This window comes from Giraffa tippelskirchi, chromosome 8 (genome assembly GCF_054371585.1).
Source record: "Giraffa tippelskirchi isolate mGirTip1 chromosome 8, T2T-mGirTip1v1.2.pri, whole genome shotgun sequence".
In the NCBI taxonomy this organism is placed as follows: domain Eukaryota; kingdom Metazoa; phylum Chordata; class Mammalia; order Artiodactyla; family Giraffidae; genus Giraffa; species Giraffa tippelskirchi.
The window spans coordinates 65715217-65742410 of NC_137282.1; the positions used below are offsets into that span (position 1 = coordinate 65715217).

The window sequence follows — 27194 nt, forward strand, 5'->3', positions numbered from 1 at the left end:
CAAAGGCTCCTTAACATCAGAGTCTCCTTGCCATTTGCTGGGCGGAGGTAGAAATGGGTCTCTTCAAGTAAGGGAAAGAGGGAAACGAAGTACACCAATGGGTTTCCATCCAATGGAACCTCTTCACAACAGAGAAGCTAAGCATTCACAAATGCAAAAGATAGGAAACGGAACATGAGAGACTCCTTGCAAGTGGTGTATCTGAGAAGGGGTTCATATGGAAAGAGACGAAGAATGCACAGCACTCAGATTCCAAGAAACACCACCACCACCCTTGACCCTTCCCCCATGACCAACTCCGACCTAAAGCCTTTCTCTCCCTCTAACCTATCCCTAAAACATAACCCTCATCTAATCATATACATGTGCATTCCTAGCATCCATCCATCCACACACGAGAGAGAAAGAGGAAGACACAGACTGAATCGAGAAAGGAAAAGAGAGGGACACAGCCAGAGAGAGACACGGAACCAAAGAGAGGAAAGGAGTCGATGGCCCAGACTTTTCATCACTCTGTCTCGAAGGTAGAAGCAATGACAGCGCCCATCCACCCCAGAAGGGGGAAAAGGACGGAAGGTTTGGAGAGGAAAAGACAAGAACCCAGGGATCCATTAGAAGCTCAGCCACCCGCAGAAGCCGAGCTGGGACACTTGAACAGAATCTCAATGCAAACAGAGGACCAGAAAGTTGGCTACTCTTTTCTATAAGAGAGGGAGACCTTCGAGTCTTCCTTTCGGTGCTCCAACTTGGATGCGGGGTCTCAAAACAGTCAGGAGGGGGAGTGCCTTTTCCTGGGTTCCACGGCGCATCCAGGCCTCGTTCTGCCCCATTCTGTGCTGTGTCAGCCCTGGATGGAGTCTTTCTTTCTGAAGTCTCAGCGCACAAGCTCCACGTGATATCGGCCCCAGGTGGAAAGGCATGGAGCTGCTCGTAGGCCGCCAGACCTAGGAAACAGATGGGAGAATGACCCCCTCTCTGCAGATGGAGAGACTGGGGAAACCCTGAGGGGCATATGCTTGTCCAGGGCCACACCACTTATGAGAAGAAGGAGCCTGGTCTGAGAGCAGCGGGGTCCTCGGAGCTCAGGCCCTGGCTGCACCCAGGCCTCCCCAGGGCTGTGGGCTGGGCTGTGTGGCTGTCACTGTGCCTGCACATGGCCTAAGGGGGGTGGTCGAGCAGTCAGAAACCCAGAGATTCCCTTGGGAAGTTTTGGGGAAGGGACCTCAGCACGAACCCCAGGAAATGATGTCACCTGCCGGCAACAGAACCCAACAGAACCCGCAACCCGGGTATCCAGGCCTCCAGAGCGGAGAGGAGCCCCCAGCCAGATCACTTGCTGCCAGGATGTTCTGCTGTTTGCCCCTGCCCAGAGCCCGGGGCCGCAGGAGAGCTCACAGGCAGTGTGCGTGGGCACCCTGTCGACGTTGGCTCAGGGCACCCCCGAGAGGCCTCTGGCCCTTTGCCCGGAGAAACAGAAAGGTAACACGGGGAGCCCCAGGCCGGGCCAGGCCACCTCTCCCATGCCACCCGGAAACACCGGGTCCTTTGCCTGTGTGTGTGGATGCGGGTTTCTCGGGGTGTGTCTCCCTCAAGGAAGCCCAGGCGGATGTGGGGTCAGAAGCCTGCGGACAAGTTGTGTCCACACCCCAGGGGAGAGCAGGCTGGGTGGGATGGGGAGAGTGCGGGCAGCGCCGGCCGCCCAGGCTGACCTCACACCCTCAGGTGGGTCTCTTGCCTCCCGGGTGGGGATGTGAGCAGACACACGTCTCTGACCCTTCTGGGAAGAGAAGTTCGAGCAGGCAGAAGCAGCGGCTCCACTGGCCAGGCCCAGCTCGGAAAACTCCCAGCACGGCTGGCTGACGGTCACTGTCGTTGCAGAGCTTCCCACGTGATGAGGCCGAGGACGGGGACACCCCGTCCACCTCCTGGAGGGAGGGGTCGGAGCACCACCCCCCCGCCCGTGAGGCCCAGTGCAGGCTCCAGGTGAGCGTGCCCACGGAGGCATCAGCCCCACCGGGGGCGAAGCGGAGGCGGGGAAGGCCTGCTGCCGAGACACCGCCCAGGATACACCCGGCGGCCCAGTCTGAGGCTGCCACGGAGCTCAGCACACCCGGCTCCGACCCAGAGTCCCGAGAACCCCGGCCTCTGAGGCAGCAGGAGGACCTGGAGCCCAGCACGCCAGAGCACAGAGGTGAGGACGCTGGGGCTGGTGCACGGGAGTGTGTGGGGAGGGGGTGCTGAGCTACACAGGGACGAGTCCCCGAAAGATGCTGCTGGGCCTGCAGCAAGCGCTGGCCTCACACCCCCACCCCCATCTTGCACACTTCAGTCCCAAAAGACATCCGACGCTGGGTATTCTTTGGGAATCTCTTGGAAGCTTTCTGTCCCGGGATACGCACATGCCAAGGCTGGCCTGTGGGTAAACTTTGCTTCTCCCCCAGCTCTAGCACTGGCCTCCAACTGGAACCAGGCTCCACTTCCCAGACCTGTCCCTACAGAGGTGGTGGCTCCAGGTGCAGGACCCAGGAATCCACCGAGGGCAGGTGGAGAACCGAGACTTGCCCTCGCAGAGACACCAGGCCAGCTGGGTACTGGCCAGCACACCGGGCAGATCGGATCTCCGTGCCTGCAGGACCCCCAGCTCCAGGCACTGATGTCCCACCCCCTCAGCGAGAACCTCCACCTCCACGTGCACCTGTACCTGCTCGGGCTTTGGCAGGAGAACCCGAGGCAGAGGAGGAGTCACCGCCTCGGCAGGGAGAGCCTGCCCTGGCTCCCGCGCAACACCCAGACGCCGACGATGACTCACCCGCCCCTGCAGGAAGAACGAGCCCCCGCTCTGGACAGAGACTCAGAGCCCTTGCCGGAAACACCACGTCCAGGGCAGCGGTCGGCTCTGCAGCCTCCATCCCTGTCTGCTCACCGTGGACGCCGGCAACTCGTTCTGCCCCCAGGGGACATGGAGTTCCTTTCCCCTGAACTGCTTTGCATTTGGTTTGTTTCCACCTTTCTGGTGATGTTTTATTGTTTGTATGGTTTCGTGTATTTCTGTTGGTTAAGTTGGGATTAGTAAACTTTTTCATCATTGTTGCAATTTGGGAACACTGTTCTGTCACTCTGGTGATACTGTGTTACCATCACCACTTTGTAGTTGCAGACCCCTTCCATCTTTATGCCCCACCCGCCAACAAAGCCTGGATTCAAGGCAAGCACGCCCTGTTCATCCCTCCCCCCGATCCTGAACACAATTTCATCTTTTCTTTCGGCATTCCTTCCTATATTCTTGGTGTCCCCAATCAATGCCTCTCAGTGAAATGACTGAAGGAGTTTTTTTCGGACTCTCCACCTACTGTAAGACTCCATTGGAGAGTTCTCATTTTTATGTCCTTTGAAGTAGCCTTTGATAGCTGAAAGGACGGTGTACGCCCTTTCAAGATATCATGTGCCAAACGAAGCCCTTTTGGCAAATGCCATCATTATCTAAAGGCAGGCATTGCTGTTTGAAGGGTGACATCTCAGCCAGAAGGCAGAGGCTGAGCTCCTCTTGGTGCACCAGCTCCCAAAAGAAGCCAAGAAAGGGAGCTGGAACAACAAACCACCCCAACGCCCAGGAAAGCGTTCTTCACGACAGAAGGCTAGAAAATGACCCAGCAACCTTGTGGCCCAGAACCCCTCTAGAAAAATCACTGTTCCATAAAAACGAGAGACACATGGGAAGTTCCAAGGAGAGGCAATGCCCATGGCCAGTGTACTTTAGAGACGGCCTGACCGCTCCGGGGAAGACACGCACCTACGGAACCCCTTGGGAAACAGCAGTGATAGTCCTCACCGTCGTAAGGGTTTCCTCTGGGGACAACCTGCCCTGGGCACCACATGAGGGAGCAGACCGGCTTCTCTTCCTCTGCCCCCACACCATTCACTCATGAAGGCAGCTCAGGTGTTCTCATGCCCTGCCTGCCTGCCTGCCTGCCTGGCTCATCCGTGAGCTGTGCCCACCTCCAGGGCAGGACTCCACCTTCTCCTCTCTGTGTACCGTGAATCTGCACACAGTGGGCTTTCAGAACCTTAGGAGACTTGAGCCATTCCCACTCGAGCCAGAACCCTCCCCAGGAAGGAAAACAGCTGTGGAGTCCTTTTGGCCCCAGCACTGGTTCCCAAACCCTGGCGGCTCCTACAGCCTCTACGGTGTGAAGAGGGAGGTCCCTTCTGACAGAGCTTTCCGGCTGTCAGATCTAAGCTGTTGTTTCACTGTCAGCTGTGTCTCTTCCGTTGCAGCCAGGTGGGCCACGCTGCTCCAAAGGAGCTCACAAGCTGAGTTGCAAGGGAGGTATTGAGAGGACAGGGATGGCTACAACGTGCTGCAAACTGAGTGAGGGTCCCCACAATCCTCAGCAAAGGTCTGTGGCGTGCAAGTGGGGAGTAGAGGGCCCCCAAGTTCCAAAGGAAGGGAGGTACTCGGGAGCTAAAGCCCTTGGCTGCTGTGGTAGCAGCTGCAGATGGCAGCTCGTCCACAGTGCACTTCGAATGAGGTCATATGAGCGGGACTCGGGAAATGGCTCCGAAATCCAGAGAAAGGGGTCAGGGTATGTGGGAATCCGGCGGGGGTGGGGGGTGGATGAAGGAAGGTGTCCTTCCTCTCTCCAGTGCAATTTGGTTTGGTGAGTCTCAAAGCTACCAGATGGCACTTCCCAAGTCAGGCCCCCGCAGGAATCAGGGTGGGCTGCGTGCCTCGGCCCCTGCCACAGGGACAAGCCACACCAGTGGCCTCCCTGAGCTCAAATGGCCGGATCTGGGGGTTCTGTCTGGGTGCACACCTCCTTGCTGTGGCCAAGTTCCCCCCTTCTCTGAGCACCAGCTTCATCCTCTCGAATGAGGACATCGATTGCTACCTTGGCACGTTACTCTCTTCATCCTGTGAAGACTCATTAGGCTTATCCTACAATTACTAGCTGGCCCGAAGAGATATCTCCTGAATCCAGATTAAGGGGGAGTCTCCCAGGCTCATCTGGCATGTCTTCCCTGAAGTCTGCCAAAACCCACACCCTTGCATTTCCAGGGACTCCCCTTAGCCAGCTGGGCAGAAAACCCAGCATGGTTCAAACAAGCTGACAGACAAGCGGGAGAGGACTCACGGGCAGACGGCCTCCCTCAGGTCTCGGGTGGAGCTCTGGGACCACAGCAGCAACGGGCCATCCCAGCCCCTGGGCTCAGCAGTGCCCTCATTCTCAGGCCGGCGGCTCTGCCCTGAGGGGAGCAGGAAGGTCACCAACTGCCGCAGGCGGACCTCAAGCCCCTCCCACTGCTGGAGCCTGACCTCCCCCGGCCCCACCCCTTCCCCTACCCCAGCAGGACGAGAGCTCGTCTTCCCCTGGCTTCCAACGTGAGGCCCGACCCTGGGCCCCGATTGGGCACTGCCCCAGTCCGGAGCCAATCACAGTGGCCAGGGAGGTGGAACGCACCGATTGGCCAGGGCCAGGTCATGTGACCATGCTCCCCAGGAAACTCAAATATTACCAAGATTCCCTAACAAACCAATGAACGAAATTATCCAGTAAAGGCAAACCGTACTTTTTAATGAGGCCAATGTGACAGAAAAAAAAAAAAAAGCTTCACAATGAACTGCTCAAGGAAGCTACTAAATAAACTTTCAGAAAATTTAAGTAGTTTTTTTTTTTTTTTTAATAGGGTGACGGAGAGCTATACCTTTCCCATCTATGTGAATTTAGGTTTAAACTAGATTTCCCTTGGCTATTATATAAGACAAAAAAACCCACATCACCCCCTTTCACTTCCCCCACCCCCAAAAAGGGTTTTAGTCTATTGAATTTTTGTGTCCTCAGTTGTGTCTGATTCACGGCAACTCACGAACTCTACACAGCCAGGCTCTTCCGTCCATGGAATTCAGGGCAATTTTTTTCTGTCACAGTAAATGCCCACCCTGGGTGATCCAAAGGCAAGGGCTCAGAGGATCCTGAGAGACTAACTCCTTTCAGCTGAGCACAAAGCTGGCTCCTCACTGGGATGCCTGTGGCCTGGGGCTCCCAGAGGGGAGAGCAGCACTCGCCCCACCGTGTGGTCACTGCTGGAAGTGCAGGCTGCTCCTCACTCCCCCTTGACAGTGTCCCTGAGGGCAGAACAGTGTGAATCTACTCAAGGTGGAAACGCAAACTCCGATGCAACCAGACTTCCCACAAGGTCTCCAAAACCACTCAGGAACAGGGAATTGGAAACTGCAGGGCATGACATGAATGGAGATGGAGACTTGACACCTTACACCGAGTTCACTTCCAGTTATCCCTAGACAAAGTTTCCATGAAAACTTGTCACAAATCTAGAAGAACAATGAGCAGAAACCGGACACGTGCTTTGAGTCTTCACACACAAAACTAAAAGGCAGTCCACAAAACAACCCAGAGAATACAGTGGACTTTGCAAAATCAAAGATATCTACTGTGGGAAAGACCTCATGACAAAAGCAAAGGACAGGTCATACATCGCGAGATGAATGAGTGGAAACACAAAGCTTCTCAAGGATGTGTCTCCAAACAGACAAAGAACACCAACACAACAAGCCTGTGAAAACTAGGGAAAGGTCTGAAGGGACACCAGACTGAGGAAGACACACACAGAGTATCCCGGATGATGTCCAGCACAGAGGGCCTGAAGAAACAACAGTCTAGTTGCACTCCCTCGGGCCTGTGTGACCCTGGATGAAGCCTCTGTTTCCCGGTGGCTCTGAGAGATGGACAGGGAGGAAGGGGAAGAGAAATCACTTGCATTTCTAATACTCACAGCAAAGTCTTCCAATGAGAAGGGAATTGTCACCCCCACTGACAATGCCATTCACTGAAGTGATACCCACGAGTCCATCTAACCCAGAAGGGAAGGAAGGACCTGTTCTCACAAAACGGCGAGAGATGGAAGAAGGAAGATCAAGCCCACACCAATCGCTGCAAAGAGAAGCTGTGCTCAGGGCTTGAAAGAATTCCTATTGGGAAAATGATGTCACAGCCCCACAAGGCAATCCACAGCTTCGATGGTATTCCTCCCAAAATGCCAATGCATTTTCGCACCGAACAAAGAATTGCAACAGGGGTTACGGAAACAGAAAAGAGCCTAAATTGTCAATACAATCCGACGAAAAAGCCCCGATACGGACATCCAAGGTTGTGTGAAAGGAAATTAGACGAGCAAACTAGGATCCTCAGGAGAGTATCGGAGAAGGCGATGGCGACCCACTCCAGTACTCTTGCCTGGAAAATGCCCTGGACAGAGGAGCCTGGTAGGCTGCAGGCCATGGGGTCGCGCAGAGTCAGACACGACTGAAGTGACTTAGCCGCAGCGGCAGCAGCAGGACAGTATGCTATTGGGAATACAACAACACACACAGATCCAGATCGATGGAATAAAGTTGAGGGTCCAGAAACAAACCCCGGCATCCATGGTCAACTCGTCTCTGACACAGAAGGGGAGAATATCCAAATGGGAACAAGAAAGCCTCTTCAATCAATGTCCATGGGAAAACCAGACAGCTACATCTGAAGAACGCTATTGGTTTTGATCTCACACCACCTCAATATCGGGGAAAACCCTCACCCTAAAGGCTGATGTCATGAGATAGCTAGAAAGAAGCGTAGGTCAAAGGCTCCTTAACATCAGAGTCTCCTTGCCATTTGCTGGGCGGAGGTAGAAATGGGTCTCTTCAAGTAAGGGAAAGAGGGAAACGAAGTACACCAATGGGTTTCCATCCAATGGAACCTCTTCACAACAGAGAAGCTAAGCATTCACAAATGCAAAAGATAGGAAACGGAACATGAGAGACTCCTTGCAAGTGGTGTATCTGAGAAGGGGTTCATATGGAAAGAGACGAAGAATGCACAGCACTCAGATTCCAAGAAACACCACCACCACCCTTGACCCTTCCCCCATGACCAACTCCGACCTAAAGCCTTTCTCTCCCTCTAACCTATCCCTAAAACATAACCCTCATCTAATCATATACATGTGCATTCCTAGCATCCATCCATCCACACACGAGAGAGAAAGAGGAAGACACAGACTGAATCGAGAAAGGAAAAGAGAGGGACACAGCCAGAGAGAGACACGGAACCAAAGAGAGGAAAGGAGTCGATGGCCCAGACTTTTCATCACTCTGTCTCGAAGGTAGAAGCAATGACAGCGCCCATCCACCCCAGAAGGGGGAAAAGGACGGAAGGTTTGGAGAGGAAAAGACAAGAACCCAGGGATCCATTAGAAGCTCAGCCACCCGCAGAAGCCGAGCTGGGACACTTGAACAGAATCTCAATGCAAACAGAGGACCAGAAAGTTGGCTACTCTTTTCTATAAGAGAGGGAGACCTTCGAGTCTTCCTTTCGGTGCTCCAACTTGGATGCGGGGTCTCAAAACAGTCAGGAGGGGGAGTGCCTTTTCCTGGGTTCCACGGCGCATCCAGGCCTCGTTCTGCCCCATTCTGTGCTGTGTCAGCCCTGGATGGAGTCTTTCTTTCTGAAGTCTCAGCGCACAAGCTCCACGTGATATCGGCCCCAGGTGGAAAGGCATGGAGCTGCTCGTAGGCCGCCAGACCTAGGAAACAGATGGGAGAATGACCCCCTCTCTGCAGATGGAGAGACTGGGGAAACCCTGAGGGGCATATGCTTGTCCAGGGCCACACCACTTATGAGAAGAAGGAGCCTGGTCTGAGAGCAGCGGGGTCCTCGGAGCTCAGGCCCTGGCTGCACCCAGGCCTCCCCAGGGCTGTGGGCTGGGCTGTGTGGCTGTCACTGTGCCTGCACATGGCCTAAGGGGGGTGGTCGAGCAGTCAGAAACCCAGAGATTCCCTTGGGAAGTTTTGGGGAAGGGACCTCAGCACGAACCCCAGGAAATGATGTCACCTGCCGGCAACAGAACCCAACAGAACCCGCAACCCGGGTATCCAGGCCTCCAGAGCGGAGAGGAGCCCCCAGCCAGATCACTTGCTGCCAGGATGTTCTGCTGTTTGCCCCTGCCCAGAGCCCGGGGCCGCAGGAGAGCTCACAGGCAGTGTGCGTGGGCACCCTGTCGACGTTGGCTCAGGGCACCCCCGAGAGGCCTCTGGCCCTTTGCCCGGAGAAACAGAAAGGTAACACGGGGAGCCCCAGGCCGGGCCAGGCCACCTCTCCCATGCCACCCGGAAACACCGGGTCCTTTGCCTGTGTGTGTGGATGCGGGTTTCTCGGGGTGTGTCTCCCTCAAGGAAGCCCAGGCGGATGTGGGGTCAGAAGCCTGCGGACAAGTTGTGTCCACACCCCAGGGGAGAGCAGGCTGGGTGGGATGGGGAGAGTGCGGGCAGCGCCGGCCGCCCAGGCTGACCTCACACCCTCAGGTGGGTCTCTTGCCTCCCGGGTGGGGATGTGAGCAGACACACGTCTCTGACCCTTCTGGGAAGAGAAGTTCGAGCAGGCAGAAGCAGCGGCTCCACTGGCCAGGCCCAGCTCGGAAAACTCCCAGCACGGCTGGCTGACGGTCACTGTCGTTGCAGAGCTTCCCACGTGATGAGGCCGAGGACGGGGACACCCCGTCCACCTCCTGGAGGGAGGGGTCGGAGCACCACCCCCCCGCCCGTGAGGCCCAGTGCAGGCTCCAGGTGAGCGTGCCCACGGAGGCATCAGCCCCACCGGGGGCGAAGCGGAGGCGGGGAAGGCCTGCTGCCGAGACACCGCCCAGGATACACCCGGCGGCCCAGTCTGAGGCTGCCACGGAGCTCAGCACACCCGGCTCCGACCCAGAGTCCCGAGAACCCCGGCCTCTGAGGCAGCAGGAGGACCTGGAGCCCAGCACGCCAGAGCACAGAGGTGAGGACGCTGGGGCTGGTGCACGGGAGTGTGTGGGGAGGGGGTGCTGAGCTACACAGGGACGAGTCCCCGAAAGATGCTGCTGGGCCTGCAGCAAGCGCTGGCCTCACACCCCCACCCCCATCTTGCACACTTCAGTCCCAAAAGACATCCGACGCTGGGTATTCTTTGGGAATCTCTTGGAAGCTTTCTGTCCCGGGATACGCACATGCCAAGGCTGGCCTGTGGGTAAACTTTGCTTCTCCCCCAGCTCTAGCACTGGCCTCCAACTGGAACCAGGCTCCACTTCCCAGACCTGTCCCTACAGAGGTGGTGGCTCCAGGTGCAGGACCCAGGAATCCACCGAGGGCAGGTGGAGAACCGAGACTTGCCCTCGCAGAGACACCAGGCCAGCTGGGTACTGGCCAGCACACCGGGCAGATCGGATCTCCGTGCCTGCAGGACCCCCAGCTCCAGGCACTGATGTCCCACCCCCTCAGCGAGAACCTCCACCTCCACGTGCACCTGTACCTGCTCGGGCTTTGGCAGGAGAACCCGAGGCAGAGGAGGAGTCACCGCCTCGGCAGGGAGAGCCTGCCCTGGCTCCCGCGCAACACCCAGACGCCGACGATGACTCACCCGCCCCTGCAGGAAGAACGAGCCCCCGCTCTGGACAGAGACTCAGAGCCCTTGCCGGAAACACCACGTCCAGGGCAGCGGTCGGCTCTGCAGCCTCCATCCCTGTCTGCTCACCGTGGACGCCGGCAACTCGTTCTGCCCCCAGGGGACATGGAGTTCCTTTCCCCTGAACTGCTTTGCATTTGGTTTGTTTCCACCTTTCTGGTGATGTTTTATTGTTTGTATGGTTTCGTGTATTTCTGTTGGTTAAGTTGGGATTAGTAAACTTTTTCATCATTGTTGCAATTTGGGAACACTGTTGTGTCACTCTGGTGATACTGTGTTACCATCACCACTTTGTAGTTGCAGACCCCTTCCATCTTTATGCCCCACCCGCCAACAAAGCCTGGATTCAAGGCAAGCACGCCCTGTTCATCCCTCCCCCCGATCCTGAACACAATTTCATCTTTTCTTTCGGCATTCCTTCCTATATTCTTGGTGTCCCCAATCAATGCCTCTCAGTGAAATGACTGAAGGAGTTTTTTTCGGACTCTCCACCTACTGTAAGACTCCATTGGAGAGTTCTCATTTTTATGTCCTTTGAAGTAGCCTTTGATAGCTGAAAGGACGGTGTACGCCCTTTCAAGATATCATGTGCCAAACGAAGCCCTTTTGGCAAATGCCATCATTATCTAAAGGCAGGCATTGCTGTTTGAAGGGTGACATCTCAGCCAGAAGGCAGAGGCTGAGCTCCTCTTGGTGCACCAGCTCCCAAAAGAAGCCAAGAAAGGGAGCTGGAACAACAAACCACCCCAACGCCCAGGAAAGCGTTCTTCACGACAGAAGGCTAGAAAATGACCCAGCAACCTTGTGGCCCAGAACCCCTCTAGAAAAATCACTGTTCCATAAAAACGAGAGACACATGGGAAGTTCCAAGGAGAGGCAATGCCCATGGCCAGTGTACTTTAGAGACGGCCTGACCGCTCCGGGGAAGACACGCACCTACGGAACCCCTTGGGAAACAGCAGTGATAGTCCTCACCGTCGTAAGGGTTTCCTCTGGGGACAACCTGCCCTGGGCACCACATGAGGGAGCAGACCGGCTTCTCTTCCTCTGCCCCCACACCATTCACTCATGAAGGCAGCTCAGGTGTTCTCATGCCCTGCCTGCCTGCCTGCCTGCCTGGCTCATCCGTGAGCTGTGCCCACCTCCAGGGCAGGACTCCACCTTCTCCTCTCTGTGTACCGTGAATCTGCACACAGTGGGCTTTCAGAACCTTAGGAGACTTGAGCCATTCCCACTCGAGCCAGAACCCTCCCCAGGAAGGAAAACAGCTGTGGAGTCCTTTTGGCCCCAGCACTGGTTCCCAAACCCTGGCGGCTCCTACAGCCTCTACGGTGTGAAGAGGGAGGTCCCTTCTGACAGAGCTTTCCGGCTGTCAGATCTAAGCTGTTGTTTCACTGTCAGCTGTGTCTCTTCCGTTGCAGCCAGGTGGGCCACGCTGCTCCAAAGGAGCTCACAAGCTGAGTTGCAAGGGAGGTATTGAGAGGACAGGGATGGCTACAACGTGCTGCAAACTGAGTGAGGGTCCCCACAATCCTCAGCAAAGGTCTGTGGCGTGCAAGTGGGGAGTAGAGGGCCCCCAAGTTCCAAAGGAAGGGAGGTACTCGGGAGCTAAAGCCCTTGGCTGCTGTGGTAGCAGCTGCAGATGGCAGCTCGTCCACAGTGCACTTCGAATGAGGTCATATGAGCGGGACTCGGGAAATGGCTCCGAAATCCAGAGAAAGGGGTCAGGGTATGTGGGAATCCGGCGGGGGTGGGGGGTGGATGAAGGAAGGTGTCCTTCCTCTCTCCAGTGCAATTTGGTTTGGTGAGTCTCAAAGCTACCAGATGGCACTTCCCAAGTCAGGCCCCCGCAGGAATCAGGGTGGGCTGCGTGCCTCGGCCCCTGCCACAGGGACAAGCCACACCAGTGGCCTCCCTGAGCTCAAATGGCCGGATCTGGGGGTTCTGTCTGGGTGCACACCTCCTTGCTGTGGCCAAGTTCCCCCCTTCTCTGAGCACCAGCTTCATCCTCTCGAATGAGGACATCGATTGCTACCTTGGCACGTTACTCTCTTCATCCTGTGAAGACTCATTAGGCTTATCCTACAATTACTAGCTGGCCCGAAGAGATATCTCCTGAATCCAGATTAAGGGGGAGTCTCCCAGGCTCATCTGGCATGTCTTCCCTGAAGTCTGCCAAAACCCACACCCTTGCATTTCCAGGGACTCCCCTTAGCCAGCTGGGCAGAAAACCCAGCATGGTTCAAACAAGCTGACAGACAAGCGGGAGAGGACTCACGGGCAGACGGCCTCCCTCAGGTCTCGGGTGGAGCTCTGGGACCACAGCAGCAACGGGCCATCCCAGCCCCTGGGCTCAGCAGTGCCCTCATTCTCAGGCCGGCGGCTCTGCCCTGAGGGGAGCAGGAAGGTCACCAACTGCCGCAGGCGGACCTCAAGCCCCTCCCACTGCTGGAGCCTGACCTCCCCCGGCCCCACCCCTTCCCCTACCCCAGCAGGACGAGAGCTCGTCTTCCCCTGGCTTCCAACGTGAGGCCCGACCCTGGGCCCCGATTGGGCACTGCCCCAGTCCGGAGCCAATCACAGTGGCCAGGGAGGTGGAACGCACCGATTGGCCAGGGCCAGGTCATGTGACCATGCTCCCCAGGAAACTCAAATATTACCAAGATTCCCTAACAAACCAATGAACGAAATTATCCAGTAAAGGCAAACCGTACTTTCTAATGAGGCCAATGTGACAGAAAAAAAAAAAAAAAAAGCTTCACAATGAACTGCTCAAGGAAGCTACTAAATAAACTTTCAGAAAATTTAAGTAGTTTTTTTTTTTTTTTAATAGGGTGACGGAGAGCTATACCTTTCCCATCTATGTGAATTTAGGTTTAAACTAGATTTCCCTTGGCTATTATATAAGACAAAAAAACCCACATCACCCCCTTTCACTTCCCCCACCCCCAAAAAGGGTTTTAGTCTATTGAATTTTTGTGTCCTCAGTTGTGTCTGATTCACGGCAACTCACGAACTCTACACAGCCAGGCTCTTCCGTCCATGGAATTCAGGGCAATTTTTTTCTGTCACAGTAAATGCCCACCCTGGGTGATCCAAAGGCAAGGGCTCAGAGGATCCTGAGAGACTAACTCCTTTCAGCTGAGCACAAAGCTGGCTCCTCACTGGGATGCCTGTGGCCTGGGGCTCCCAGAGGGGAGAGCAGCACTCGCCCCACCGTGTGGTCACTGCTGGAAGTGCAGGCTGCTCCTCACTCCCCCTTGACAGTGTCCCTGAGGGCAGAACAGTGTGAATCTACTCAAGGTGGAAACGCAAACTCCGATGCAACCAGACTTCCCACAAGGTCTCCAAAACCACTCAGGAACAGGGAATTGGAAACTGCAGGGCATGACATGAATGGAGATGGAGACTTGACACCTTACACCGAGTTCACTTCCAGTTATCCCTAGACAAAGTTTCCATGAAAACTTGTCACAAATCTAGAAGAACAATGAGCAGAAACCGGACACGTGCTTTGAGTCTTCACACACAAAACTAAAAGGCAGTCCACAAAACAACCCAGAGAATACAGTGGACTTTGCAAAATCAAAGATATCTACTGTGGGAAAGACCTCATGACAAAAGCAAAAGACAGGTCATACATCGCGAGATGAATGAGTGGAAACACAAAGCTTCTCAAGGATGTGTCTCCAAACAGACAAAGAACACCAACACGACAAGCCTGTGAAAACTAGGGAAAGGTCTGAAGGGACACCAGACTGAGGAAGACACACACAGAGTATCCCGGATGATGTCCAGCACAGAGGGCCTGAAGAAACAACAGTCTAGTTGCACTCCCTCGGGCCTGTGTGACCCTGGATGAAGCCTCTGTTTCCCGGTGGCTCTGAGAGATGGACAGGGAGGAAGGGGAAGAGAAATCACTTGCATTTCTAATACTCACAGCAAAGTCTTCCAATGAGAAGGGAATTGTCACCCCCACTGACAATGCCATTCACTGAAGTGATACCCACGAGTCCATCTAACCCAGAAGGGAAGGAAGGACCTGTTCTCACAAAACGGCGAGAGATGGAAGAAGGAAGATCAAGCCCACACCAATCGCTGCAAAGAGAAGCTGTGCTCAGGGCTTGAAAGAATTCCTATTGGGAAAATGATGTCACAGCCCCACAAGGCAATCCACAGCTTCGATGGTATTCCTCCCAAAATGCCAATGCATTTTCGCACCGAACAAAGAATTGCAACAGGGGTTACGGAAACAGAAAAGAGCCTAAATTGTCAATACAATCCGACGAAAAAGCCCCGAAACGGACATCCAAGGTTGTGTGAAAGGAAATTAGACGAGCAAACTAGGATCCTCAGGAGAGTATCGGAGAAGGCGATGGCGACCCACTCCAGTACTCTTGCCTGGAAAATGCCCTGGACAGAGGAGCCTGGTAGGCTGCAGGCCATGGGGTCGCGCAGAGTCAGACACGACTGAAGTGACTTAGCCGCAGCGGCAGCAGCAGGACAGTATGCTATTGGGAATACAACAACACACACAGATCCAGATCGATGGAATAAAGTTGAGGGTCCAGAAACAAACCCCGGCATCCATGGTCAACTCGTCTCTGACACAGAAGGGGAGAATATCCAAATGGGAACAAGAAAGCCTCTTCAATCAATGTCCATGGGAAAACCAGACAGCTACATCTGAAGAACGCTATTGGTTTTGATCTCACACCACCTCAATATCGGGGAAAACCCTCACCCTAAAGGCTGATGTCATGAGATAGCTAGAAAGAAGCGTAGGTCAAAGGCTCCTTAACATCAGAGTCTCCTTGCCATTTGCTGGGCGGAGGTAGAAATGGGTCTCTTCAAGTAAGGGAAAGAGGGAAACGAAGTACACCAATGGGTTTCCATCCAATGGAACCTCTTCACAACAGAGAAGCTAAGCATTCACAAATGCAAAAGATAGGAAACGGAACATGAGAGACTCCTTGCAAGTGGTGTATCTGAGAAGGGGTTCATATGGAAAGAGACGAAGAATGCACAGCACTCAGATTCCAAGAAACACCACCACCACCCTTGACCCTTCCCCCATGACCAACTCCGACCTAAAGCCTTTCTCTCCCTCTAACCTATCCCTAAAACATAACCCTCATCTAATCATATACATGTGCATTCCTAGCATCCATCCATCCACACACGAGAGAGAAAGAGGAAGACACAGACTGAATCGAGAAAGGAAAAGAGAGGGACACAGCCAGAGAGAGACACGGAACCAAAGAGAGGAAAGGAGTCGATGGCCCAGACTTTTCATCACTCTGTCTCGAAGGTAGAAGCAATGACAGCGCCCATCCACCCCAGAAGGGGGAAAAGGACGGAAGGTTTGGAGAGGAAAAGACAAGAACCCAGGGATCCATTAGAAGCTCAGCCACCCGCAGAAGCCGAGCTGGGACACTTGAACAGAATCTCAATGCAAACAGAGGACCAGAAAGTTGGCTACTCTTTTCTATAAGAGAGGGAGACCTTCGAGTCTTCCTTTCGGTGCTCCAACTTGGATGCGGGGTCTCAAAACAGTCAGGAGGGGGAGTGCCTTTTCCTGGGTTCCACGGCGCATCCAGGCCTCGTTCTGCCCCATTCTGTGCTGTGTCAGCCCTGGATGGAGTCTTTCTTTCTGAAGTCTCAGCGCACAAGCTCCACGTGATATCGGCCCCAGGTGGAAAGGCATGGAGCTGCTCGTAGGCCGCCAGACCTAGGAAACAGATGGGAGAATGACCCCCTCTCTGCAGATGGAGAGACTGGGGAAACCCTGAGGGGCATATGCTTGTCCAGGGCCACACCACTTATGAGAAGAAGGAGCCTGGTCTGAGAGCAGCGGGGTCCTCGGAGCTCAGGCCCTGGCTGCACCCAGGCCTCCCCAGGGCTGTGGGCTGGGCTGTGTGGCTGTCACTGTGCCTGCACATGGCCTAAGGGGGGTGGTCGAGCAGTCAGAAACCCAGAGATTCCCTTGGGAAGTTTTGGGGAAGGGACCTCAGCACGAACCCCAGGAAATGATGTCACCTGCCGGCAACAGAACCCAACAGAACCCGCAACCCGGGTATCCAGGCCTCCAGAGCGGAGAGGAGCCCCCAGCCAGATCACTTGCTGCCAGGATGTTCTGCTGTTTGCCCCTGCCCAGAGCCCGGGGCCGCAGGAGAGCTCACAGGCAGTGTGCGTGGGCACCCTGTCGACGTTGGCTCAGGGCACCCCCGAGAGGCCTCTGGCCCTTTGCCCGGAGAAACAGAAAGGTAACACGGGGAGCCCCAGGCCGGGCCAGGCCACCTCTCCCATGCCACCCGGAAACACCGGGTCCTTTGCCTGTGTGTGTGGATGCGGGTTTCTCGGGGTGTGTCTCCCTCAAGGAAGCCCAGGCGGATGTGGGGTCAGAAGCCTGCGGACAAGTTGTGTCCACACCCCAGGGGAGAGCAGGCTGGGTGGGATGGGGAGAGTGCGGGCAGCGCCGGCCGCCCAGGCTGACCTCACACCCTCAGGTGGGTCTCTTGCCTCCCGGGTGGGGATGTGAGCAGACACACGTCTCTGACCCTTCTGGGAAGAGAAGTTCGAGCAGGCAGAAGCAGCGGCTCCACTGGCCAGGCCCAGCTCGGAAAACTCCCAGCACGGCTGGCTGACGGTCACTGTCGTTGCAGAGCTTCCCACGTGATGAGGCCGAGGACGGGGACACCCCGTCCACCTCCTGGAGGGAGGGGTCGGAGCACCACCCCCCCGCCCGTGAGGCCCAGTGCAGGCTCCAGGTGAGCGTGCCCACGGAGGCATCAGCCCCACCGGGGGCGAAGCGGAGGCGGGGAAGGCCTGCTGCCGAGACACCGCCCAGGATACACCCGGCGGCCCAGTCTGAGGCTGCCACGGAGCTCAGCACACCCGGCTCCGACCCAGAGTCCCGAGAACCCCGGCCTCTGAGGCAGCAGGAGGACCTGGAGCCCAGCACGCCAGAGCACAGAGGTGAGGACGCTGGGGCTGGTGCACGGGAGTGTGTGGGGAGGGGGTGCTGAGCTACACAGGGACGAGTCCCCGAAAGATGCTGCTGGGCCTGCAGCAAGCGCTGGCCTCACACCCCCACCCCCATCTTGCACACTTCAGTCCCAAAAGACATCCGACGCTGGGTATTCTTTGGGAATCTCTTGGAAGCTTTCTGTCCCGGGATACGCACATGCCAAGGCTGGCCTGTGGGTAAACTTTGCTTCTCCCCCAGCTCTAGCACTGGCCTCCAACTGGAACCAGGCTCCACTTCCCAGACCTGTCCCTACAGAGGTGGTGGCTCCAGGTGCAGGACCCAGGAATCCACCGAGGGCAGGTGGAGAACCGAGACTTGCCCTCGCAGAGACACCAGGCCAGCTGGGTACTGGCCAGCACACCGGGCAGATCGGATCTCCGTGCCTGCAGGACCCCCAGCTCCAGGCACTGATGTCCCACCCCCTCAGCGAGAACCTCCACCTCCACGTGCACCTGTACCTGCTCGGGCTTTGGCAGGAGAACCCGAGGCAGAGGAGGAGTCACCGCCTCGGCAGGGAGAGCCTGCCCTGGCTCCCGCGCAACACCCAGACGCCGACGATGACTCACCCGCCCCTGCAGGAAGAACGAGCCCCCGCTCTGGACAGAGACCCAGAGCCCTTGCCGGAAACACCACGTCCAGGGCAGCGGTCGGCTCTGCAGCCTCCATCCCTGTCTGCTCACCGTGGACGCCGGCAACTCGTTCTGCCCCCAGGGGACATGGAGTTCCTTTCCCCTGAACTGCTTTGCATTTGGTTTGTTTCCACCTTTCTGGTGATGTTTTATTGTTTGTATGGTTTCGTGTATTTCTGTTGGTTAAGTTGGGATTAGTAAACTTTTTCATCATTGTTGCAATTTGGGAACACTGTTGTGTCACTCTGGTGATACTGTGTTACCATCACCACTTTGTAGTTGCAGACCCCTTCCATCTTTATGCCCCACCCGCCAACAAAGCCTGGATTCAAGGCAAGCACGCCCTGTTCATCCCTCCCCCCGATCCTGAACACAATTTCATCTTTTCTTTCGGCATTCCTTCCTATATTCTTGGTGTCCCCAATCAATGCCTCTCAGTGAAATGACTGAAGGAGTTTTTTTCGGACTCTCCACCTACTGTAAGACTCCATTGGAGAGTTCTCATTTTTATGTCCTTTGAAGTAGCCTTTGATAGCTGAAAGGACGGTGTACGCCCTTTCAAGATATCATGTGCCAAACGAAGCCCTTTTGGCAAATGCCATCATTATCTCCAGGCAGGCATTGCTGTTTGAAGGGTGACATCTCAGCCAGAAGGCAGAGGCTGAGCTCCTCTTGGTGCACCAGCTCCCAAAAGAAGCCAAGAAAGGGAGCTGGAACAACAAACCACCCCAACGCCCAGGAAAGCGTTCTTCACGACAGAAGGCTAGAAAATGACCCAGCAACCTTGTGGCCCAGAACCCCTCTAGAAAAATCACTGTTCCATAAAAACGAGAGACACATGGGAAGTTCCAAGGAGAGGCAATGCCCATGGCCAGTGTACTTTAGAGACGGCCTGACCGCTCCGGGGAAGACACGCACCGACGGAACCCCTTGGGAAACAGCAGTGATAGTCCTCACCGTCGTAAGGGTTTCCTCTGGGGACAACCTGCCCTGGGCACCACATGAGGGAGCAGACCGGCTTCTCTTCCTCTGCCCCCACACCATTCACTCATGAAGGCAGCTCAGGTGTTCTCATGCCCTGCCTGCCTGCCTGCCTGCCTGGCTCATCCGTGAGCTGTGCCCACCTCCAGGGCAGGACTCCACCTTCTCCTCTCTGTGTACCGTGAATCTGCACACAGTGGGCTTTCAGAACCTTAGGAGACTTGAGCCATTCCCACTCGAGCCAGAACCCTCCCCAGGAAGGAAAACAGCTGTGGAGTCATTTTGGCCCCAGCACTGGTTCCCAAACCCTGGCGGCTCCTACAGCCTCTACGGTGTGAAGAGGGAGGTCCCTTCTGACAGAGCTTTCCGGCTGTCAGATCTAAGCTGTTGTTTCACTGTCAGCTGTGTCTCTTCCGTTGCAGCCAGGTGGGCCACGCTGCTCCAAAGGAGCTCACAAGCTGAGTTGCAAGGGAGGTATTGAGAGGACAGGGATGGCTACAACGTGCTGCAAACTGAGTGAGGGTCCCCACAATCCTCAGCACAGGTCTGTGGCATGCAAGTGGGGAGTAGAGGGCCCCCAAGTTCCAAAGGAAGGGAGGTACTCGGGAGCTAAAGCCCTTGGCTGCTGTGGTAGCAGCTGCAGATGGCAGCTCGTCCACAGTGCACTTCGAATGAGGTCATATGAGCGGGACTCGGGAAATGGCTCCGAAATCCAGAGAAAGGGGTCAGGGTATGTGGGAATCCGGCGGGGGTGGGGGGTGGATGAAGGAAGGTGTCCTTCCTCTCTCCAGTGCAATTTGGTTTGGTGAGTCTCAAAGCTACCAGATGGCACTTCCCAAGTCAGGCCCCCGCAGGAATCAGGGTGGGCTGCGTGCCTCGGCCCCTGCCACAGGGACAAGCCACACCAGTGGCCTCCCTGAGCTCAAATGGCCGGATCTGGGGGTTCTGTCTGGGTGCACACCTCCTTGCTGTGGCCAAGTTCCCCCCTTCTCTGAGCACCAGCTTCATCCTCTCGAATGAGGACATCGATTGCTACCTTGGCACGTTACTCTCTTCATCCTGTGAAGACTCATTAGGCTTATCCTACAATTACTAGCTGGCCCGAAGAGATATCTCCTGAATCCAGATTAAGGGGGAGTCTCCCAGGCTCATCTGGCATGTCTTCCCTGAAGTCTGCCAAAACCCACACCCTTGCATTTCCAGGGACTCCCCTTAGCCAGCTGGGCAGAAAACCCAGCATGGTTCAAACAAGCTGACAGACAAGCGGGAGAGGACTCACGGGCAGACGGCCTCCCTCAGGTCTCGGGTGGAGCTCTGGGACCACAGCAGCAACGGGCCATCCCAGCCCCTGGGCTCAGCAGTGCCCTCATTCTCAGGCCGGCGGCTCTGCCCTGAGGGGAGCAGGAAGGTCACCAACTGCCGCAGGCGGACCTCAAGCCCCTCCCACTGCTGGAGCCTGACCTCCCCCGGCCCCACCCCTTCCCCTACCCCAGCAGGACGAGAGCTCGTCTTCCCCTGGCTTCCAACGTGAGGCCCGACCCTGGGCCCCGATTGGGCACTGCCCCAGTCCGGAGCCAATCACAGTGGCCAGGGAGGTGGAACGCACCGATTGGCCAGGGCCAGGTCATGTGACCATGCTCCCCAGGAAACTCAAATATTACCAAGATTCCCTAACAAACCAATGAACGAAATTATCCAGTAAAGGCAAACCGTACTTTCTAATGAGGCCAATGTGACAGAAAAAAAAAAAAAAAAAGCTTCACAATGAACTGCTCAAGGAAGCTACTAAATAAACTTTCAGAAAATTTAAGTAGTTTTTTTTTTTTTTAATAGGGTGACGGAGAGCTATACCTTTCCCATCTATGTGAATTTAGGTTTAAACTAGATTTCCCTTGGCTATTATATAAGACAAAAAAACCCACATCACCCCCTTTCACTTCCCCCACCCCCAAAAAGGGTTTTAGTCTATTGAATTTTTGTGTCCTCAGTTGTGTCTGATTCACGGCAACTCACGAACTCTACACAGCCAGGCTCTTCCGTCCATGGAATTCAGGGCAATTTTTTTCTGTCACAGTAAATGCCCACCCTGGGTGATCCAAAGGCAAGGGCTCAGAGGATCCTGAGAGACTAACTCCTTTCAGCTGAGCACAAAGCTGGCTCCTCACTGGGATGCCTGTGGCCTGGGGCTCCCAGAGGGGAGAGCAGCACTCGCCCCACCGTGTGGTCACTGCTGGAAGTGCAGGCTGCTCCTCACTCCCCCTTGACAGTGTCCCTGAGGGCAGAACAGTGTGAATCTACTCAAGGTGGAAACGCAAACTCCGATGCAACCAGACTTCCCACAAGGTCTCCAAAACCACTCAGGAACAGGGAATTGGAAACTGCAGGGCATGACATGAATGGAGATGGAGACTTGACACCTTACACCGAGTTCACTTCCAGTTATCCCTAGACAAAGTTTCCATGAAAACTTGTCACAAATCTAGAAGAACAATGAGCAGAAACCGGACACGTGCTTTGAGTCTTCACACACAAAACTAAAAGGCAGTCCACAAAACAACCCAGAGAATACAGTGGACTTTGCAAAATCAAAGATATCTACTGTGGGAAAGACCTCATGACAAAAGCAAAAGACAGGTCATACATCGCGAGATGAATGAGTGGAAACACAAAGCTTCTCAAGGATGTGTCTCCAAACAGACAAAGAACACCAACACAACAAGCCTGTGAAAACTAGGGAAAGGTCTGAAGGGACACCAGACTGAGGAAGACACACACAGAGTATCCCGGATGATGTCCAGCACAGAGGGCCTGAAGAAACAACAGTCTAGTTGCACTCCCTCGGGCCTGTGTGACCCTGGATGAAGCCTCTGTTTCCCGGTGGCTCTGAGAGATGGACAGGGAGGAAGGGGAAGAGAAATCACTTGCATTTCTAATACTCACAGCAAAGTCTTCCAATGAGAAGGGAATTGTCACCCCCACTGACAATGCCATTCACTGAAGTGATACCCACGAGTCCATCTAACCCAGAAGGGAAGGAAGGACCTGTTCTCACAAAACGGCGAGAGATGGAAGAAGGAAGATCAAGCCCACACCAATCGCTGCAAAGAGAAGCTGTGCTCAGGGCTTGAAAGAATTCCTATTGGGAAAATGATGTCACAGCCCCACAAGGCAATCCACAGCTTCGATGGTATTCCTCCCAAAATGCCAATGCATTTTCGCACCGAACAAAGAATTGCAACAGGGGTTACGGAAACAGAAAAGAGCCTAAATTGTCAATACAATCCGACGAAAAAGCCCCGATACGGACATCCAAGGTTGTGTGAAAGGAAATTAGACGAGCAAACTAGGATCCTCAGGAGAGTATCGGAGAAGGCGATGGCGACCCACTCCAGTACTCTTGCCTGGAAAATGCCCTGGACAGAGGAGCCTGGTAGGCTGCAGGCCATGGGGTCGCGCAGAGTCAGACACGACTGAAGTGACTTAGCCGCAGCGGCAGCAGCAGGACAGTATGCTATTGGGAATACAACAACACACACAGATCCAGATCGATGGAATAAAGTTGAGGGTCCAGAAACAAACCCCGGCATCCATGGTCAACTCGTCTCTGACACAGAAGGGGAGAATATCCAAATGGGAACAAGAAAGCCTCTTCAATCAATGTCCATGGGAAAACCAGACAGCTACATCTGAAGAACGCTATTGGTTTTGATCTCACACCACCTCAATATCGGGGAAAACCCTCACCCTAAAGGCTGATGTCATGAGATAGCTAGAAAGAAGCGTAGGTCAAAGGCTCCTTAACATCAGAGTCTCCTTGCCATTTGCTGGGCGGAGGTAGAAATGGGTCTCTTCAAGTAAGGGAAAGAGGGAAACGAAGTACACCAATGGGTTTCCATCCAATGGAACCTCTTCACAACAGAGAAGCTAAGCATTCACAAATGCAAAAGATAGGAAACGGAACATGAGAGACTCCTTGCAAGTGGTGTATCTGAGAAGGGGTTCATATGGAAAGAGACGAAGAATGCACAGCACTCAGATTCCAAGAAACACCACCACCACCCTTGACCCTTCCCCCATGACCAACTCCGACCTAAAGCCTTTCTCTCCCTCTAACCTATCCCTAAAACATAACCCTCATCTAATCATATACATGTGCATTCCTAGCATCCATCCATCCACACACGAGAGAGAAAGAGGAAGACACAGACTGAATCGAGAAAGGAAAAGAGAGGGACACAGCCAGAGAGAGACACGGAACCAAAGAGAGGAAAGGAGTCGATGGCCCAGACTTTTCATCACTCTGTCTCGAAGGTAGAAGCAATGACAGCGCCCATCCACCCCAGAAGGGGGAAAAGGACGGAAGGTTTGGAGAGGAAAAGACAAGAACCCAGGGATCCATTAGAAGCTCAGCCACCCGCAGAAGCCGAGCTGGGACACTTGAACAGAATCTCAATGCAAACAGAGGACCAGAAAGTTGGCTACTCTTTTCTATAAGAGAGGGAGACCTTCGAGTCTTCCTTTCGGTGCTCCAACTTGGATGCGGGGTCTCAAAACAGTCAGGAGGGGGAGTGCCTTTTCCTGGGTTCCACGGCGCATCCAGGCCTCGTTCTGCCCCATTCTGTGCTGTGTCAGCCCTGGATGGAGTCTTTCTTTCTGAAGTCTCAGCGCACAAGCTCCACGTGATATCGGCCCCAGGTGGAAAGGCATGGAGCTGCTCGTAGGCCGCCAGACCTAGGAAACAGATGGGAGAATGACCGCCACTCTGCAGATGGAGAGACTGGGGAAACCCTGAGGGGCATATGCTTGTCCAGGGCCACACCACTTATGAGAAGAAGGAGCCTGGTCTGAGAGCAGCGGGGTCCTCGGAGCTCAGGCCCTGGCTGCACCCAGGCCTCCCCAGGGCTGTGGGCTGGGCTGTGTGGCTGTCACTGTGCCTGCACATGGCCTAAGGGGGGTGGTCGAGCAGTCAGAAACCCAGAGATTCCCTTGGGAAGTTTTGGGGAAGGGACCTCAGCACGAACCCCAGGAAATGATGTCACCTGCCGGCAACAGAACCCAACAGAACCCGCAACCCGGGTATCCAGGCCTCCAGAGCGGAGAGGAGCCCCCAGCCAGATCACTTGCTGCCAGGATGTTCTGCTGTTTGCCCCTGCCCAGAGCCCGGGGCCGCAGGAGAGCTCACAGGCAGTGTGCGTGGGCACCCTGTCGACGTTGGCTCAGGGCACCCCCGAGAGGCCTCTGGCCCTTTGCCCGGAGAAACAGAAAGGTAACACGGGGAGCCCCAGGCCGGGCCAGGCCACCTCTCCCATGCCACCCGGAAACACCGGGTCCTTTGCCTGTGTGTGTGGATGCGGGTTTCTCGGGGTGTGTCTCCCTCAAGGAAGCCCAGGCGGATGTGGGGTCAGAAGCCTGCGGACAAGTTGTGTCCACACCCCAGGGGAGAGCAGGCTGGGTGGGATGGGGAGAGTGCGGGCAGCGCCGGCCGCCCAGGCTGACCTCACACCCTCAGGTGGGTCTCTTTCCTCCCGGGTGGGGATGTGAGCAGACACACGTCTCTGACCCTTCTGGGAAGAGAAGTTCGAGCAGGCAGAAGCAGCGGCTCCACTGGCCAGGCCCAGCTCGGAAAACTCCCAGCACGGCTGGCTGACGGTCACTGTCGTTGCAGAGCTTCCCACGTGATGAGGCCGAGGACGGGGACACCCCGTCCACCTCCTGGAGGGAGGGGTCGGAGCACCACCCCCCCGCCCGTGAGGCCCAGTGCAGGCTCCAGGTGAGCGTGCCCACGGAGGCATCAGCCCCACCGGGGGCGAAGCGGAGGCGGGGAAGGCCTGCTGCCGAGACACCGCCCAGGATACACCCGGCGGCCCAGTCTGAGGCTGCCACGGAGCTCAGCACACCCGGCTCCGACCCAGAGTCCCGAGAACCCCGGCCTCTGAGGCAGCAGGAGGACCTGGAGCCCAGCACGCCAGAGCACAGAGGTGAGGACGCTGGGGCTGGTGCACGGGAGTGTGTGGGGAGGGGGTGCTGAGCTACACAGGGACGAGTCCCCGAAAGATGCTGCTGGGCCTGCAGCAAGCGCTGGCCTCACACCCCCACCCCCATCTTGCACACTTCAGTCCCAAAAGACATCCGACGCTGGGTATTCTTTGGGAATCTCTTGGAAGCTTTCTGTCCCGGGATACGCACATGCCAAGGCTGGCCTGTGGGTAAACTTTGCTTCTCCCCCAGCTCTAGCACTGGCCTCCAACTGGAACCAGGCTCCACTTCCCAGACCTGTCCCTACAGAGGTGGTGGCTCCAGGTGCAGGACCCAGGAATCCACCGAGGGCAGGTGGAGAACCGAGACTTGCCCTCGCAGAGACACCAGGCCAGCTGGGTACTGGCCAGCACACCGGGCAGATCGGATCTCCGTGCCTGCAGGACCCCCAGCTCCAGGCACTGATGTCCCACCCCCTCAGCGAGAACCTCCACCTCCACGTGCACCTGTACCTGCTCGGGCTTTGGCAGGAGAACCCGAGGCAGAGGAGGAGTCACCGCCTCGGCAGGGAGAGCCTGCCCTGGCTCCCGCGCAACACCCAGACGCCGACGATGACTCACCCGCCCCTGCAGGAAGAACGAGCCCCCGCTCTGGACAGAGACCCAGAGCCCTTGCCGGAAACACCACGTCCAGGGCAGCGGTCGGCTCTGCAGCCTCCATCCCTGTCTGCTCACCGTGGACGCCGGCAACTCGTTCTGCCCCCAGGGGACATGGAGTTCCTTTCCCCTGAACTGCTTTGCATTTGGTTTGTTTCCACCTTTCTGGTGATGTTTTATTGTTTGTATGGTTTCGTGTATTTCTGTTGGTTAAGTTGGGATTAGTAAACTTTTTCATCATTGTTGCAATTTGGGAACACTGTTGTGTCACTCTGGTGATACTGTGTTACCATCACCACTTTGTAGTTGCAGACCCCTTCCATCTTTATGCCCCACCCGCCAACAAAGCCTGGATTCAAGGCAAGCACGCCCTGTTCATCCCTCCCCCCGATCCTGAACACAATTTCATCTTTTCTTTCGGCATTCCTTCCTATATTCTTGGTGTCCCCAATCAATGCCTCTCAGTGAAATGACTGAAGGAGTTTTTTTCGGACTCTCCACCTACTGTAAGACTCCATTGGAGAGTTCTCATTTTTATGTCCTTTGAAGTAGCCTTTGATAGCTGAAAGGACGGTGTACGCCCTTTCAAGATATCATGTGCCAAACGAAGCCCTTTTGGCAAATGCCATCATTATCTAAAGGCAGGCATTGCTGTTTGAAGGGTGACATCTCAGCCAGAAGGCAGAGGCTGAGCTCCTCTTGGTGCACCAGCTCCCAAAAGAAGCCAAGAAAGGGAGCTGGAACAACAAACCACCCCAACGCCCAGGAAAGCGTTCTTCACGACAGAAGGCTAGAAAATGACCCAGCAACCTTGTGGCCCAGAACCCCTCTAGAAAATTCACTGTTCCATAAAAACGAGAGACACATGGGAAGTTCCAAGGAGAGGCAATGCCCATGGCCAGTGTACTTTAGAGACGGCCTGACCGCTCCGGGGAAGACACGCACCGACGGAACCCCTTGGGAAACAGCAGTGATAGTCCTCACCGTCGTAAGGGTTTCCTCTGGGGACAACCTGCCCTGGGCACCACATGAGGGAGCAGACCGGCTTCTCTTCCTCTGCCCCCACACCATTCACTCATGAAGGCAGCTCAGGTGTTCTCATGCCCTGCCTGCCTGCCTGCCTGCCTGGCTCATCCGTGAGCTGTGCCCACCTCCAGGGCAGGACTCCACCTTCTCCTCTCTGTGTACCGTGAATCTGCACACAGTGGGCTTTCAGAACCTTAGGAGACTTGAGCCATTCCCACTCGAGCCAGAACCCTCCCCAGGAAGGAAAACAGCTGTGGAGTCCTTTTGGCCCCAGCACTGGTTCCCAAACCCTGGCGGCTCCTACAGCCTCTACGGTGTGAAGAGGGAGGTCCCTTCTGACAGAGCTTTCCGGCTGTCAGATCTAAGCTGTTGTTTCACTGTCAGCTGTGTCTCTTCCGTTGCA

The 27194-nt window shown here is 55.5% G+C and overlaps 4 protein-coding genes across 4 annotated transcripts; all 4 read left to right on the forward strand.

Moving 5' to 3' along the window:
- Positions 1–1344: 1344 nt before the first annotated feature.
- Positions 1345–3094, forward strand: LOC145518963 (uncharacterized). The gene is made up of 3 exons (XM_081524227.1): positions 1345–1479; positions 1879–2191; positions 2442–3094. Exons 1-3 carry the CDS (start codon positions 1345–1347, stop codon positions 3068–3070), a joined length of 1077 nt encoding a protein of 358 aa, XP_081380353.1. The 3' UTR covers positions 3071–3094.
- Positions 3095–8983: 5889 nt separating this feature from the next.
- Positions 8984–10733, forward strand: LOC145518964 (uncharacterized). Its single transcript, XM_081524228.1, has 3 exons — positions 8984–9118; positions 9518–9830; positions 10081–10733. Exons 1-3 carry the CDS (start codon positions 8984–8986, stop codon positions 10707–10709), a joined length of 1077 nt encoding a protein of 358 aa, XP_081380354.1. The 3' UTR covers positions 10710–10733.
- Positions 10734–16573: 5840 nt separating this feature from the next.
- LOC145517896 (uncharacterized) lies at positions 16574–18374 on the forward strand. The gene is made up of 3 exons (XM_081521225.1): positions 16574–16759; positions 17159–17471; positions 17722–18374. Exons 1-3 carry the CDS (start codon positions 16625–16627, stop codon positions 18348–18350), a joined length of 1077 nt encoding a protein of 358 aa, XP_081377351.1. The 5' UTR covers positions 16574–16624; the 3' UTR covers positions 18351–18374.
- A 5826-nt stretch (positions 18375–24200) lies between these two features.
- LOC145517894 (uncharacterized) lies at positions 24201–26014 on the forward strand. Its single transcript, XM_081521222.1, has 3 exons — positions 24201–24399; positions 24799–25111; positions 25362–26014. Exons 1-3 carry the CDS (start codon positions 24265–24267, stop codon positions 25988–25990), a joined length of 1077 nt encoding a protein of 358 aa, XP_081377348.1. The 5' UTR covers positions 24201–24264; the 3' UTR covers positions 25991–26014.
- Positions 26015–27194: the final 1180 nt, after the last annotated feature.